Here is a 16616-nt window from a genome sequence, read left to right as displayed (position 1 = left end):
GCTCATCTCTAAAAGAGGGTCCATATCATGCCAGTCATGATTTGACGGCTGGATGTTGCACAATGCGCTGAACATATTAATGGCCTACCTGCTGTAAACTTGGAATATTGTGCTAGAAACTTGGCGCAGGTATATAGCATGTATGACGGGCAGGGGCATCCCATTCCCTGTAAGGCCCTCAAACATGAGGGTGAAGTAGGGGGGAAGGTTGCACCAGGAATTGTGACTTTTTCATGCCTTTTATACCAGATAACTGACGTACCAGGCATGATAAATGCCCCCTTTGTCTCAATAGGCAATGTGTTAAGGGGTTTCAGAGTAATTTAGGATCCAGGTCACAGACATGACAACCATAACACTAATGATTGTTGCAAATCAATTCTTCAGAAAAATTCTCAGGCCGAACTAATTGACATTTTCTGTAATAAAATCTTTGTTACTATCATCAGTAACTTCTCTTTATCAGCAAAAAAAAACATCTTACCATAAGACACATCTGAATGTGTCATCAGGAAGTTTAACTGCAATACAAGATATTTATATCGTTGGGACATAATGTACCCATAATGCTTGTCTCAAACAACTCCACTATCAGGTTGACATTTTAGTTCCTTCTCACAATGGGTGAAGAGGTAACATATGCTGACCTCAGGTTTCATGATTCGGGCCATGTGTCTACTAACAATACGGTGGAAAAAAATCCAGAAGGTAAGTGCCCCAATTTATTTGTGATTCATATGTACATTAAATAGATATAGTATTATGTAATATTGATCATGCATGTATAGTATTAAGTTAGATTCCACTCAATACTGTTCATTATGGGTTATTCTCATTTCAACAGTGGAGAATAATAGCATTCAACTACTAATTTCATGATATACTTAGTACACCCACCCCTGAGCTCACTTACCTGAAATTATTTGTGATGTCATAGAGGCTACCGGCTGACATCCTTGGTATGTGACATCAGATAACTCAATAGAAACACAGAGGGGGAGGGGGAGGGGGAGGGGGGTGTCATACTTGGTTTCTTGCTGAAACATTTTTAGGAATTCTCAATATATTACTCGACTTGAACATGAACCCTCTTGGGTTATTTCCTAAATACAGGAGGTCACTATGGCGTTTTTGGCTTAAACAGTTGTGATGTCATAGTAGACTGAACCCTACCAATATTGGAGCAATATTTATCAGGGCTTGTGCTCCAGTCTTCTGCTTCTTGGGGGTGGCGAGGAATTGCGATTATTTCCCACTTCACGTTAATAAGGGGGCATGGATGATGGCAGAGTGGCCCAGCGCACCTGCACACTCACTATTACCTCCAAATGTTAAGGCTTGTACCTGGTGTAGAATTGTACATGCGCAAAGCCTTCTGCTGGATATTTAAGAAGCCGAGTACTACTTATCTATTCGCCGTGGTGGAGGTGGGGCTTACATCATACGCCTCTGCACCAAACACCAGGGTATAATAAATGTCCCCCTAATATTGTTGTTTTTTTTTCATTTGCATTTTGAAGCCTCTGTGACCCCCATAGCAATGTCCAGCTTCTTTTCCCTATGATAATAACTTTTCACATACTGTCAGAGTGTTACAAAGGGTAAAAAAAAGTTCATTTTGAAGTCGTGGGCATATGACATGGAACTGCTGTGCATAACTCACCTTGACTCATTTCCTCTTTTTCACTTCCTTGCAGTTGCTTCTTCAGAACAAAGTCATCATCACTGCAGATGTCTTAAGAAAATCCACGTAATAATAGGGATACTGATCTGCGCTCTTCTTCTTGCATTGTTAGCAATGACTATTTTATGTAAGTCCTAGTAAATGTCAATGTGTTAAGGCATCTGCAGACACCAAGTATTTGGTTATGATGCATCCCATGTAATTACAGGGCCTCAGAGACAAGGGGGGAAAACACAGTGGTGAGATTCAGGTTCAATTGGGCTGGTTGTTAAAATAGCAGCCACTTTGGGGAACCACAGAGCTACAGGATAAAGCTCTCCATCCTTCCTTTCAGCTTGGTCCCCTCCTCTTTTGACTCAACTTTTCAGCTAATATTGAAAAAAGTATTTGTGACAGGTTCCCTTTAAGACATAACGTTGTTTGGGACCTCAGAATGCTGAGAGGTTGTGGCAGTGAGTGGCACGGGGCAGGGCAAGGATGCTCAGGCCCACTAAATTTAAAATAGTCTGTAATAGGTAATAATAAGGTCCTGGCATAAATGTCGTAGCGGGGTACCTCTTAGGTCGGAAGTAAGGATGAGTGAGATTCCAAGGTGTCCCTTGGTCAATCACAGCCATGGGTCACGTAGAATTCACCAGAGCCCTGGACAGAACTTAAAGTTGGGTCCATTTATCTCTAGACAGATGGTTTTAGTAACTCCAGTATGTTGTGCACTTAAAACTGGCACACAATGCGCCAGTGTTAATACATTTTATTATGTCTAAGGCAAACATGTAAATTATTACAAAACTGGTCTTATTTGACACAAAGAGTAAAGGGGAATAAAATTGCTGCTCCCAAAAATTAATTAGATGGTTATTTTCAAATATATGAAGGGGGCAAATCATTGGACAAAGAGAAGCATGGTGGTATTTTCAATTAATTTTTTTGTTGTGACCTAGGCTTTGGGAGGTGTTGTGAACAGTAATAACATAAGAGTAGACACACATGATAATAGGGCTTTGGACAGACACATAATCAGCAGAGAGGATGCTCCGACAGTGCCACAGCTGACTATGGGCGGTCTCTTGTACTATAAAATAGTCCCATTTACTAATAGTCCAGGAGTAATGAATCTGTCACCTTTAGTGTAGGTAGGAGACTCTATTAGTGGTCTTCAGGGCTGTCACCCAACAATTTCCTTGTTAAAATACAAGTACAGTAAACATACCATATTACACTGATGCTTTATTTGAAATAATTTGCATATATCTTTACATACTGTGAATTTGTCATACATTTGCAAGCTTCTTATGTTGTTGGAAATTTTAAATATAGCGGCAGAATGTAAAACCATTTTTTTAGTATTACAGGCAACGAGAACGCAAAATGATTACCGTGGGAGAATCCAAAGTATCTCTCAAACACTGGCAAATGTGAGGAATGACCTGTGCATGACAAGTGAGGGGCAACAGAATGGTAAAGTGCGATCCTTCTGTAGATGATCCTTCATAGATTTTACTACAACATTTGCAATGCAACGTTTGTATAGATCTTAGGCCCCTTCCACACTAGCGAGTGTGATGCGATGAACTCGCATCACACTCGCAACGCAAGCTGCCGGGAACGCACGGCCCGAACGCTGCACCGCGGGAGTGAACTCAGCATGTCAGTTCACTCCCGCGGTGCAGCGTTCGGGCCGTGCGTTCCCGGCAGCTTGCGTTGCGAGTGTGATGCGAGTTCATCGCATCACACTCGCTAGTGTGGAAGGGGCCTTAGGGTTTTATTTCTTGGCATAATTGAGACTTTTGGTTGGTCTTTTTTGTGCCTTATGCAACTTCACGTCTTTTCTCTTGTGATACATGTTTAGTTTTTCCTGTCCTGGCAGATGCAACTTTTGGTGTTTTTTTGTGACTTTTTGTTGCAAATGTTTCAAATCCACATGGACAAAAACCATGTGGGGGGGGGGTATACACGGGAGTACATTTTAAATTCTAGCATGCGTTTGGTTGGTTTGAAAGCATTTTTCTTCATTGCTGGAAGTGTAGGCACCTGTGTTATTATTTTCACAGCTGCTTACGCTTTCAGCAACAAAGAAAAAAAGCTTTCAAACCAAACGCAAGGTAACATGTAAAATGCATGTGTTTCTGCAATGCGTTTAAAATCGCATCGCAAACGCCACATATGACAGTACTCGAAAATTTACTAAACCTGGAAATGACAACTTACATTAACACATGTGATCGGATCACAAAACAAATTATTTTAGCAGTAACCAATACATTTAAATAAACTGTAAACGCAAAAATATTTATATTCAAAAAAGAAACCAAACTTCTAGCGCCCAGCAGGTTTAAAGGGCTTTTCCCACAAACTTGCTCAGTGATGAGATCACGAGAAAGAGGAGTCCGATGGCAACCCGGTTACCTCAGTCTGCCACACCTGAACGTTCTGCTCCATTCATCTCTATAGAGCTGGCTGAAATTGCCGTGCGCATATGAGCTCCATAGAGATAAATGGAGCAGATCAGTCGGCCGTTAGCTCCATTAATCTGTGGGAGCAATGAGGGGTCCAAATGAGGTACCTGGGACCCCTCGTTCTCGTGTTATATGGGGTCTCATCACTGAGACCCCCAATGATCCTGTGGATAGGATCTAACTTGGTTCATGTGAAAACCCCTTTAAGTTAAAAATTTGAAACATTTAATGCATGTGAACTAATTACAATTTACATGTTAAAACAGAGTCCAAGGGGAAAAAACATATTATATCCAGCCATAGTCATAATGCTCTTGTGTGGGGAATAGCTGTGCAGCTGTACTTCAAGAGTGGGCACAATCCTTCCTTTGTGCCTGCCCTGCACCAGGTGCAGATTTGCGACTGAAAAGTCTCAAATATAGAGAAAAAATTATACATAAAGCAAATCTCGCACAGAACTTCAGGAAAATCAAGCAAAAGTTGCATAGATCTGAAAAATCAGAAAAATCTCAAAATTAAAGAAAAAAAAATGCAGAAATAAAGATACATGTCCCCCACTGTCTTATATATATGTTGGGACTTGTGTATCTGAAATATATCCTATTTACTGGATACTCTATTTGGGTTAAGACGGACCCCCCGTTTCTGCAATCTGCGGTTGTTTCAGCACTGAGACCCAAATGAACAACAAGTTAGGCCCTGTCCCTTTTCTTTGTGGGAAAACCCCTTTAATGTCCGACTTTTAAGAAGCCTAGTGAAATGTTGTTGGATAGGAGCCAAATTAGTACCGTATATTCCGGCGTATAAAATAACCTGGTGTATAAGACGACCCCCCTACTTTCCTGTTTAAAATATAGAGTTTAAGATATATTCGCCGTATAAGACTACCCCTTTTCCAACGCATACAAAACACCGGTAAAAATTTAAAAAAAAACTGATTTGAATTTAACATGGTCCTTTTTTTAATGTAAATTCTTATGACATGCAGGTATATAGCAGGAAAACTGTCGCTCATAAACATAAGGCATACAACAACAACATTACCATTACAGCACAGCCCCCAGTAGTATACAGCACAGCCCCCAGTAGTATACAGCACAGCCCCCAGTAGTATACAGCACAGCCCCCAGTAGTATACAGCACAGCCCCCAGTAGTATACAGCACTGCCCCCAGTAGTATACAGCACTGCCCCCAGTAGTATACAGCACTGCCCCCAGTAGTATACAGCACTGCCCCCAGTAGTATACAGCACAGCCCCCAGTAGTATACAGCACAGCCCAGCCCAGCATTAAAAAAAAAAAAAAAAACTTATATACTCACCCTCCGGTGGCCCCGATGTGCTGCGCTGCTCCCCCGATGTCCGCGCGGCTCGTCTTCAGTGTTCCGCGCCGTCTTCTTTCTTCTGCTGGGCGCCGCCATTGATCTTAGTATGACGCGCCGCTGCTGGAAAAAACATGGCGGCGCCCAGCAGAAGAAAGAAGACGGCGTGGAAGACTGAAGACGAGCCGCGCGGACAACGGAGCCAATGGAGGGTGAGTATGCGCCCCGATGTCTTTTTGAGGCTGCCGGCAGCTTTTTGAGGCTGCCGGCAGCCATCGCTGGGCAAACACCGATCGCGGGTGTTACCGGTAAGCCTTTGCTGCAATATGCAGCAAAGACTTACCAGCTATGGAGAGGGCTCAGCCCGTGAGCCCTCTCCATGCACCGGGACCCGACCGCCGCCGTATAAGACGACCCCAGAGAAGACAGAAGATTTTTCTGTCTTCAAAAGTCGTCTTATACGCCGGAATATACGGTAAGTCTTTTCCAAAAATATTAGACTCCCAACTGTAGACTGTGTTGTTTCACACCTTGGAAAAAAAATATTTTCATATTCTGCACAGTGTACAGGCTACCTGGTGTGGCACCTCCACGCTCAGTTAACCTCTTGCGATCCGCAACCAAGCAATCTTTAGTCTGCGTTGAAGCCAGAGATCTGCGCTTGCACAATAGCTTCGACTTTGGAGTCGAAAACGTGCCGCCACTGGCCAGTGTTGTGCGCATGCAAAGAATCTGGCTTCACAGACGAGTGCACGGAGCTACGAGGAGCTGCATGCTGGAGATGGCTTAGTAGGGGCAATGCAAGAGTCTACTGGGGCATGGAATAGTTGCACTGTGTAGGCTCAGCTCCGGCTACTCCACGCTCCAGTAGCCTCTTTAGTAAATTTGCATATTGGCACAATTAAAAATGATAACAGATACGGGGTACTAAAGGATTAGCCCTAAAAAGGGCCATCCTACTATTGATCAGATGCACCTGTTAATGGATCTACCTCAATAGGTAGATCCGTGATGTTAGGTTTCCTTTAAATGTATTTTAAACTATAAAAGTATGTGACAATTTTTTTTTTTAAATTTGAGTCAGTTTACTTTCAGTCTTTTTGGTTTAGAACCCTGTCTACTTTGTCCAATGAACTGGATTCTTCTAAAGAAGAAATGTTACTATATGCCGGATAAAATGCTATCATGGCAGGAATCACAGAAGTTTTGCTCAGCTCAAAATTCCAGTCTTGCAATGCTAAAAACAGGAGAGGAAGTGGTAAGAAGATAAAATAAAGGGCAAAAAGATTCCCCTGCTGAGTACTTAGGATTTTTGTATTGACAAATTGGTGCACATTTACTTAGAACAGTGCAAACTGCATGATAACCACTCTCCCCTTCCACCCCCCTAACCGATAAACACACAAGACTCAATTTTTGATGGAAGAAAAGGCCCCAACAGCCTCCATTTATTAAATAACCAGAAAACAGAGAGGTACTCGAAGGCATGTTAAACCATCCCTCTTACATTCCTACATTCAATCCAACTCCAGTCTCCACTTGCCCACCAGACCTGTGGGTACCCCCTTTAGAGACTTAAATCCCATCCTGGGGTCCTTGCCCATAGGAATTCTCCCAACAGGTTGGGTCCTCCCCCAGCCTAAGTGTAACTATTATCCTAAAAACTGGACATTCCTTTACCAAGTTCAGTTCTTCGGTTCTACCGTGCCTTCGAGAGCCCCTTGTAGCACCACTACTGCAACAAAGCATAAAATTGTATATTACAGAAAACATATGGATTACATACAGTAAACACAGGAAACAATCACAAAATTCATAAGTTCCCCATATATAGACCCCCTTTTACTTTTTTTTTTTAGTTTATTATTTTTATTTATTTATTTTTGTATACATACCCACCCCTTTATCAAAGAACATAATTAGGGTGTATAGGCTGGCAAATCTTTCTTCAACCCTGGTCCCCAGCAAGTGGTGAGTCCCTTATTTGCATACCCCTCATCAAACTGCTGTCCCTGCACGTACACCGTACAAAAAAACCTCCCTTCTGAACGTTAACCCCTGAATCTTCAGCTTGTTTAAAGCCCCAGTTATGTGCCTGCTCCGTTAAACTGTGTTACCCCCACTGCGCTTACCTTCACCAAGTATAGGATGGTGTAGGTAAGTCCTGGTGGACGTCGGAGGAACTGCCTTAGTGAATCGCCGGAAGACCCTAATCCACCGCACAGAACGCGCCGCTGGATCGTGAATGGGCCGGGTAAGTAAATCTGCTCCATTATTCCTCATATGCATATACTTCCACAGGCAAAGGCCACATCCAAAGGCCATCAAAGTTCTGAATCTAGAGGCCCCCTTTAATTCAGCCATTAATGGCCTTCCATAAAATGCATCCTCTCTACATCTGAGGGTGCGTTCACATGTTGCAGGTAAAACTGCATCGCAATCCGCTTTGAGGTGGTTTTAGGTGCAGTTTTGTCAATTGAACAGGTGAAAGACATGAAGTGAACGAGTGAATTTGATTTTGAAGGGGAAAGCTGCTCCACAAATGTCATTCACCCGTTCAGTTCATGTCTTTCACCTGCTCAATTGACAAAACTGCACCTAAAACCACCTCAAAGCTGATTGCGATGCAGTTTTAACTGCAACGTGTGACCGCACCCTGAGCGCTTTTTTTATAATATTAACAAGGTTGATATTATACTTAAAACTTTTTGTTATTTTAGGAATTAATAGATTACAATTTCCGGCGGTGGACTACATCCAGTTTATGGATAGGACTTTCTTGTTCTTTAAAGTCGAATGGAAGATGGCTTGATAACACACTATATTAGTAAGTTAATTTATTCCCATCCGGGGAAATAGTTTATAGCTACTGTAATTAGGTGCCAAAGTGTGCAAATTGAAATTATGTCAAGAAGCCAATCAATAAGTGGTAGAAAATATGCTTAACGAGGACTTGTCAGGGACATGTGGTTTAGTGTTCCAAACTGACAGGTCCTCTTTAAACACATTTACCTCGATCCAGTACTTACCTTGATCCAGCGCTGCCTGCCCAGTCCCACAGTGAGGCTGGCATACTACATTCCGGCTTCACTGTGCATGAGCCATAGTTATGGCACTTACGCAAATGAAGGCGAGTTGTAGTATAAAGGTTTTTTTTATAGCGGCCATGGAGGGACTTGGTAAAGGGCGATTTGAGACACTAAATCACATGTCCCTGACAAGTCCTTGTTAAGCATATTTTTTCCATAAATACCTGTGGGTGATTTAGTGTCCAAAATCGCCATGACAGATCCTCTTTAAAGGGGTTGCAGGGGGTAGGAGGGGAGCTTGTGATCACAGATCATTAGAACAGGAGTTGTAATGTACTTTCAAATGGGATCCTGACTGGTTGTGACTCTTTAATCATCCAGCCATGATATATATATATATATATATATATATATATATATATATATATATATATATATATATAACACATAGGCACATTAACTAAGAACAGTGCAGTCTGTACTGGCTCACGTTCTTCATTAATCTGGCACCCCCTGCACTGCCCCGACAGAGTGCAACACTTTTATTTTTGGTGCCCCTTTAACATGGGGCGTGCAACACACTTATGTCAGGTTTGGCATGTTAAAGGACACCCAGTGGCGTAACTACAGCTGTATATGCTGTATGTGTGTCTGTATCTGTGTGTAAGTGATGTATGGTGTGTATATACTGTATGTGTATCTGTATCTGTGTGTGTAAGTGATGTATGGTGTGTATATACTGTATGTGTGTCTGTATCTGTGTGTGTAAGTGATGTATGGTGTGTATATACTGTATGTGTGTCTGTATCTGTGTGTGTAAGTGATGTATGGTGTGTGTATATACTGTATGTGTGTCTGTATCTGTGTGTGTAAGTGATGTATGGTGTGTATATACTGTATGTGTGTCTGTATCTGTGTGTGTAAGTGATGTATGGTGTGTATATACTGTATGTGTGTCTGTATCTGTGTGTGTAAGTGATGTATGATGTGTATATACTGTATGTGTGTCTGTATCTGTGTGTGTAAGTGATGTATGATGTGTATATACTGTATGTGTGTCTGTATCTGTGTGTGTAAGTGATGTATGATGTGTATATACTGTATGTGTGTCTGTATCTGTGTGTAAGTGATGTATGATGTGTATATACTGTATGTGTGTCTGTATCTGTGTGTAAGTGATGTATGATGTGTATATACTGTATGTGTGTCTGTATCTGTGTGTAAGTGATGTATGATGTGTATATACTGTATGTGTGTCTGTATCTGTGTGTAAGTGATGTATGATGTGTATATACTGTATGTGTGTCTGTATCTGTGTGTAAATGATGTATGATGTGTATATACTGTATGTGTGTCTGTATCTGTGTGTAAATGATGTATGATGTGTATATGCTGTATGTCTGTCTGTATATGCTGTATATGTGTGTGTATATGATGTTTATATACTATATGCATGATTTCTATGCTACATATATGTTTATGCAGCATGTGTGTATATGGTGTTTATACTGTATGTATGTGTATATATAGGGTTTGTATATATTTTATGTATAAGTATATTATGTACATAAATTCTATATGGGGTAGATTTATCACAGCTTCTATGCCAATTGGCGTAGAAGCAGTGACATAATTGTGAATTCTTGCACAAAGCAAGAATTTGCAATTAAAATCATGAATATGCCAACTGGCGCCAAATATGTATATATATTTTTTAAGGAGAAGGGGGCCCCAAGCAGAAATCTGCTGTGGGGCCCAACCTCTCCTAGTTACGCCACTGAGGACACCTGTCATCAGGCCTCTATCACTATTCCTGTCACCACTACCTTTTGGAGCAGCTCACAAGGATCCATCCCAGCCTTTATCTGGTCAATTCATACATTAATCATTATAAAATCTTTTTTTCATCTTTAATCATCTTTTCTTTATTATGAGACTGGTCACATCGGCAGAGGCAGTGATATCACCACTGTTCCCCCTCCCCTCTCCTCTCCCTGCTCATGTCTGTGTGTAATGTATTGTAAAGCATTGCTAGTGTTTGTGCTTTATCCAGGGGCAGACTGGCTATATGAAAAATCCCGGATGGGCCGATCAGTCTGGGGCCAGTGTGGGGCTAGAGGGGACGGTCGGTAAAAAACAAACAAACCATGAACTCACCTTTCCGACGTTCCCCCAAAGCTCCACTACTTTATCCACTCCATCCAGCAGTGACAGCTCCGTGCTGGGCTGGCTGTATACAGTGGGGGCTGGCTGTATACTGTGGGGGCTGGCTGTATACTGTGGGGGGATGGCTATATACTGGGTGGGCTGGCTGTATACTGGGAGAGATGGCTATATATTGGGGGGTGGGCTGTATACTGGGAGGATGGTTGGCTATATACAGGATGGGTTGGCTATATACAGGGTGGGCTGGCTATTTACAGGGTTGGCTGGCTGTATACTGGGGGAACTATTCCTGTACATAGGGGGCAGTATTATAGTAGTTATATTCTTGTACATAGGGGGCAGTATTACAGTAGTTATATTCTTGTACATCGGAGCAGTATTATAGTAGTTATATTCTTGTACATTGGGGGCAGTATTATAGTAGTTATATTCTTGTACATCGGAGCAGTATTATAGTAGTTATATTCTTGTACATTGGGGGCAGTATTATAGTAGTTATATTCTTGTACATAATGGTCAGTATTATAGTAGTTATATTCCTGTACATAATGGTCAGTATTATAGTAGTTATATTCTTGTACATAGGGGGCAGTATTATAGTAGTTATATTCTTGTACATAGGGGGCAGTATTATAGTAGTTATATTCTTGTACATAGGGGGCAGTATTATAGTAGTTATATTCTTGTACATAGGGGGCAGTATTATAGTAGTTATATTCTTGTACATAGGGGGCAGTATTATAGTAGTTATATTCTTGTACATAGGGGGCAGTATTATAGTAGTTATATTCCTGTACATAGGGGGCAGTATTATAGTAGTTATATTCCTGTACATAGGGGGCAGTATTATAGTAGTTATATTCTTGTACATAGGAGCAGTATTATAGTAGTTATATTCTTGTACATAGGGGCAGTATTATAGTAGTTATATTCTTGTACATAGGGGGCAGTATTATAGTAGTTATATTCTTGTACATAGGGGGCAGTATTATAGTAGTTACATTCCTGTACATAGGGGGCAGTATTATAGTAGTTATATTATTGTACATAGGAGCAGTATTATAGTAGTTCTATTCTTGTACATAGGGGCAGTATTATAGTAGTTCTATTCTTGTACATAGGGGGCAGTATTATAGTAGTTCTATTCTTGTACATAGGGGGCAGTATTATAGTAGTTCTATTCTTGTACATAGGGGGCAGTATTATAGTAGTTCTATTCTTGTACATAGGGGGCAGTATTATAGTAGTTCTATTCTTGTACATAGGGGGCAGTATTATAGTAGTTCTATTCTTGTACATAGGGGGCAGTATTATAGTAGTTCTATTCTTATACATAGGGGGCAGTATTATAGTAATTGCATTCTTGTACATAGGGGGGCATATTATAGTAGTTATATTCTTGTACATAGGGGGCAGTATTATAGTAGTTTTATTTTGTACATATATTTTTCGTATATATAAGGCAGTATTAAGTTGTGTTCTTTTAAAAAAGAAGCATTATTCCTGTATAAGGGAGGCAGTGTGAGTCTCTTTCTCTGCGCTGTACAAGTTGATTTAGACCATCTATCAACAGTTTGTGTGGAGTTTAGTAGCTCCACCCACATCACATGGTCATGCCTACTTGTTTTGACCCCGCTCACTGAATGGGGCTACTTTTACATATTTTTCCAGGGCCACTTTAAATTCCCAGTCTGCCCCTGGCTTTATCTGCTGACATGTTCTGTCCTCTTAATACACATGAGTGAGACATAGACATCAGCTACACAAGTGCCTGACATGTTCTGCTGTAAAATGGCTGCCTGAAGCTGTTGTATCTCTCCTATACACACACAGACTACAGGGGGTGCCAGCACCAGGAAGCACATGGAGGAGCCATTACATAATTATACCTCACACCATTATGCAGGCTGTCAGTCATGTGTATAGGAATATCTCATACACACAGGCTGCAGGGGGCACCAGCACCAGGAAGCACATGGAGGAGCCATTACACCATTATACCTGACATCATTATGCAGGCTGTCAGTCAAGCACTGGGGGTGTGGCTGTGCCTCCCACTCATGAATAAGCTGGACAGCTGAATATGATAATGACTCATTGGACATTTCACAGATCATTTGAATACAGCTTTAGGACCTTATTGCTTAAGTTTACAGGCATGTAGAGGGACAGTGAAGAGATAGAGGCAATGCTTTCTAATGGCAGTTTATGAAAATATATTTAGTTTAGGGGGTTGATTTGCCTGACGATTTCTCTTTAAATCTGGCGAAGGGTCCGATTGAGGACCGGGAAGCCCCTTCAGTGCAGAAATTTGTGTTGCATGAAGAATACTGCAACCGTGACGTAAAACGGTCACGTGAGATACATATCTGAAGCGGACACTTCTTAAATACATGTGCAAGCAGTTTGCACTAGAAAGAACATGCAAAGTCCGACAGAAAACTGGCGGATAGCCCTTAGTAAATGTGCCCCATAGTATGTAATATTGCACCATATTAAACCATTTCACTTGTGTCTACAAAATAGGTGCTTGACTCAGGTTTGGTTTCTGGTTGCATGTCCACTTTAAGAAGGAGCCTACTATTAGATTTGACAATACAAAACTGCAGACAATTTTAAGTATTGGTCCTGAAAATCTGTGTATCTAGAACGATGTGTTGTATATAGCAAGCAGGAGTGTGAAATATGCATAGATGCTCCAGGATTGTAGTTGGACTTGATGCACTTTAGGAGTATACTCACACTGCTTTGTTCTTAGATCTCTACAGTTAACTGATCCCCTGCCCCTCCCCTCTGCTGTAATATCTAACCAGTAGCCTGCATCAGCTCTTACCAAGAGCATAGGGAAGGAGCTGTGTACACCAGGTCCAGCTGCAATCTTTAAATATAAATCCATTTTCCACATTCCTGCTGCCTCTACCAACACACAAAAAGGTCTAATTACATAGATCTCCATTTCTGCTACTCCTGCCTGTGGCCTTGTATGGTGAGAACAGATGGTAAACTCCCTTTAACACATCAGTTTTTGATGTAATTACTAAAATACAGATGCACTTTTCTTCTTAGCCAGAAATTTATCTGAGATGATTAACGTTTCAAGATAATATTATTTGGTGAATTTCTGTCTTTTAAGGGTTCGCTAACATGTTGCACTATTGTAACACATTTTGAAAGAGTTTCTAGAGGTTTTCACAAAATTAGCACAACTTAAAGGATTATGTTCATTTTTATGATTTCTATTGTTTTTTTTGCAGTCCATATTACGTGTGCAGGGACATGATGTGTGCCGCAGTTTACTACAATTCACTTTTATGGAAAACTTGCAGTTTAACGTTGAAATTCGTCTGTCAAAGATCCCCGGTGAATGTCCCTGAAATTGATTAATTTAGTAGCAAAAGTGAGAATCTTCAAAATCAGTTTGAAAATATCTTTAAAGTACAACTGTAAAGCATAAAAATGTTTGCCTAACCCTGCACTAAGCAAAAATAAGCAATTCTCTATTTTACTATAATTAGCTATCAACAGGTGTTTAGCTGCTAGCAGAGGTTTTACCTCGCCCCCCAGGCTAGTCTTCTTTTGCCATGATTTCTGGTTGCCATGGGGAACTGTGTAGAACAGCTAGAGATGACAGGAGGCTTGTTGAGATGGTCTGTAGGACCTGCAGTAATGTCACAAGCATCACATGCTTTAGGCCGGCAAATTACAAACAAGCTGTCCTGCATTACTTTAAAGTACTTAGTTCGATGCAAATGACCTGTAGTGATGTCACAAGCATGTGCCCACCCACTTCAGACTAAATCTGAATCTAATTTTATATATATCAGATATATCTGAGGGTAGGAAGAAGCCAGCAGCATGGTACATGGTGCTTAAACCATTTTTTGTTACAGTTACGCTTGAAATGTTTTGTAGAAAATGTTGTAAAATGTCTTTATTTGGTATGAGTTATAGATTGTATATATCACTGAAATCATTTCTCTTTATTTAATTTTGTTAATTCAAAATTCCAATAAAAAATGTTTCTTTTTCTAGTTAAATAATTTACTATGACAGATATGCAACTCCATGTAGGTGCCAATGCTGCTATTCTTGACAAATACAGCCAACTTCAACTTGGATCTGATAGCAGTCTACACATGAGCCATCAATGAGATTTTGAGGAGTTATATTCATCAGTTATACACTATCCGATAAATGATCTTGTAGGGTCTCAGCTGTTGTACTGCCTGGAATCAAGAGAATGGGGAATCGCAAGTTCCCCTGATTTGGTTTTGACTACTTGGTCTTGGCCTTCGTGTTATCTGATCCAAATATCTTATTGAAGTCAATGGAGCACAGGACGTGACTGTGTCTTTTGCTCTATTGACTTCTATCGGCTTCTGGATCAGTTTAAAGCATTGACAAGACTGTGTGAGAAAACAAAAAAGAGGTCGGAGAGCATGTTTGACAGTCGAAAGTGGTGTAATTAGAAGAGGCTTATATACACACCATATGCATATATACTTACAGTACTTTATACACTGTAAATAATGGTGCACCTCTTCCATTCTTTAGTGTGGTAGGTCAGATGGCTGGGCCCCCTAACACTGTGGGTCCTGTAGCAGCTGCTGTATTTGCCACCACTGTAGTTATGCCCCTGACAGTCGACTTCTGGAATGATGGTGTATAGAGGTAAAAAATATCAATGACAGAGCCTTAAGGTGGGATACAAAAAGAAGGGGAGAGAGAGTAGAGCACCCACGGTAGAGTATTTAAAGGGCTATTCCCATCTTGTCTTTCACATTTATCGTATATACTCGAGTATAAGCCGACCCGAGTATAAGCCGAGACCCCTAATTTTACCATCAAAAACTGGGAAAACCTATTGACTCGAGTATAAGCCGAGGGAGGGAAATGCATTGGTCACAGTCCCCCCCAGTATGTATACAGCCTGCCCCAGTATGTATACAGCCTGCCCCCAGTAGTATACAGCCTGCCCCCAGTAGTATACAGCCTGCCCCCACTAGTATACAGCCTGCCCCCACTAGTATACAGCCAGTCCCAGTAGTATACAGCACTGCCTCCCAGTAGTATACAGCACTGCCTCCCAGTAGTATACAGCACTGCCTCCCAGTAGTATTCAGCACAGCCCACATTAAAAGAAAATAATAAACTTATATACTCACCCTCCGGTGGCCCCGACCTGCAGCGCTGCTCCCCCGATATCCGTGCGGGTCCTCTTCTGGCTTCCGCGCCCGTCTTCTGTCTTCTCTAACTTCGTGCCGGGCGCCACCATTGTTCTCCCCCGGACGGCGCCTAGTATGACGCGCCGCTGCTGACGTCATACTAGGCGCCACCTGGGAGAAAAACATGGCGGTGCCCAGCACGAAGTTAGAGAAGACAGAAGACGGGCGCGGAAGCCAGAAGAGGACCCGCGCGGATATCGGGGGAGCAGCGCTACAGGTCGGGGCCACCGGAGGGTGAGTATATAAGTTTATTATTTTTTATGACTGTATGACTTATGTATGACTTGTGTATAAGCCGAGGGGACGTTTTTCAGCACATTTTTTGTGCTGAAAAACTCGGCTTATACACGAGTATATACAGTAATTAAATTCATTTGCCATATGTAAACATTTCTTCAATTAAATGTTATTTTAAAAAATGTTCTTTTGTGAAGATAATTTCTTATAAATGTAGTCATGTTGCCTCTTAGAAACGAGATAGCTTCCTCGGATACGACCACCTCACATTTTGGCAGCAATGGCCAGACGTGCAATATTGAGTCCTGTTTGACCACTTGGATTCACCGATCATTACCACAGGACGGCTGTGGGACCTGCATTTCATGTACAAAAACTTTTTGTTTCTTTGTGCAATCCCTCCAGCAGAGGTAGCCGTATCAGGAAATTCAAAATCAGATAGAAGGTTTGTGTTCATGTGAGTATGTGCTATATCTGCCTGAAATAGAAAACCTAAAA

At 41.4% G+C, this 16616-nt stretch overlaps 1 protein-coding gene across 1 annotated transcript; it reads left to right on the top strand.

Moving 5' to 3' along the window:
* Positions 1 to 569: 569 nt before the first annotated feature.
* LOC140110528 (C-type lectin domain family 12 member A-like) lies at positions 570 to 14798 on the top strand. Its single transcript, XM_072132256.1, has 6 exons — positions 570 to 708; positions 1698 to 1811; positions 3029 to 3142; positions 6571 to 6719; positions 8182 to 8288; positions 13911 to 14798. The coding sequence occupies exons 1-6, from the start codon at positions 621 to 623 to the stop codon at positions 14038 to 14040; spliced, it is 702 nt and encodes a 233-aa protein (XP_071988357.1). The 5' UTR covers positions 570 to 620; the 3' UTR covers positions 14041 to 14798.
* Positions 14799 to 16616: the final 1818 nt, after the last annotated feature.

The sequence above is a fragment of the Engystomops pustulosus genome, unplaced genomic scaffold, assembly GCF_040894005.1.
Source record: "Engystomops pustulosus unplaced genomic scaffold, aEngPut4.maternal MAT_SCAFFOLD_301, whole genome shotgun sequence".
NCBI classification, from domain to species: Eukaryota; Metazoa; Chordata; class Amphibia; order Anura; family Leptodactylidae; genus Engystomops; species Engystomops pustulosus.
The sequence above is the reverse complement of the archived record's forward strand: the minus strand, read 5'-3'. Positions and strand labels throughout refer to the sequence as shown.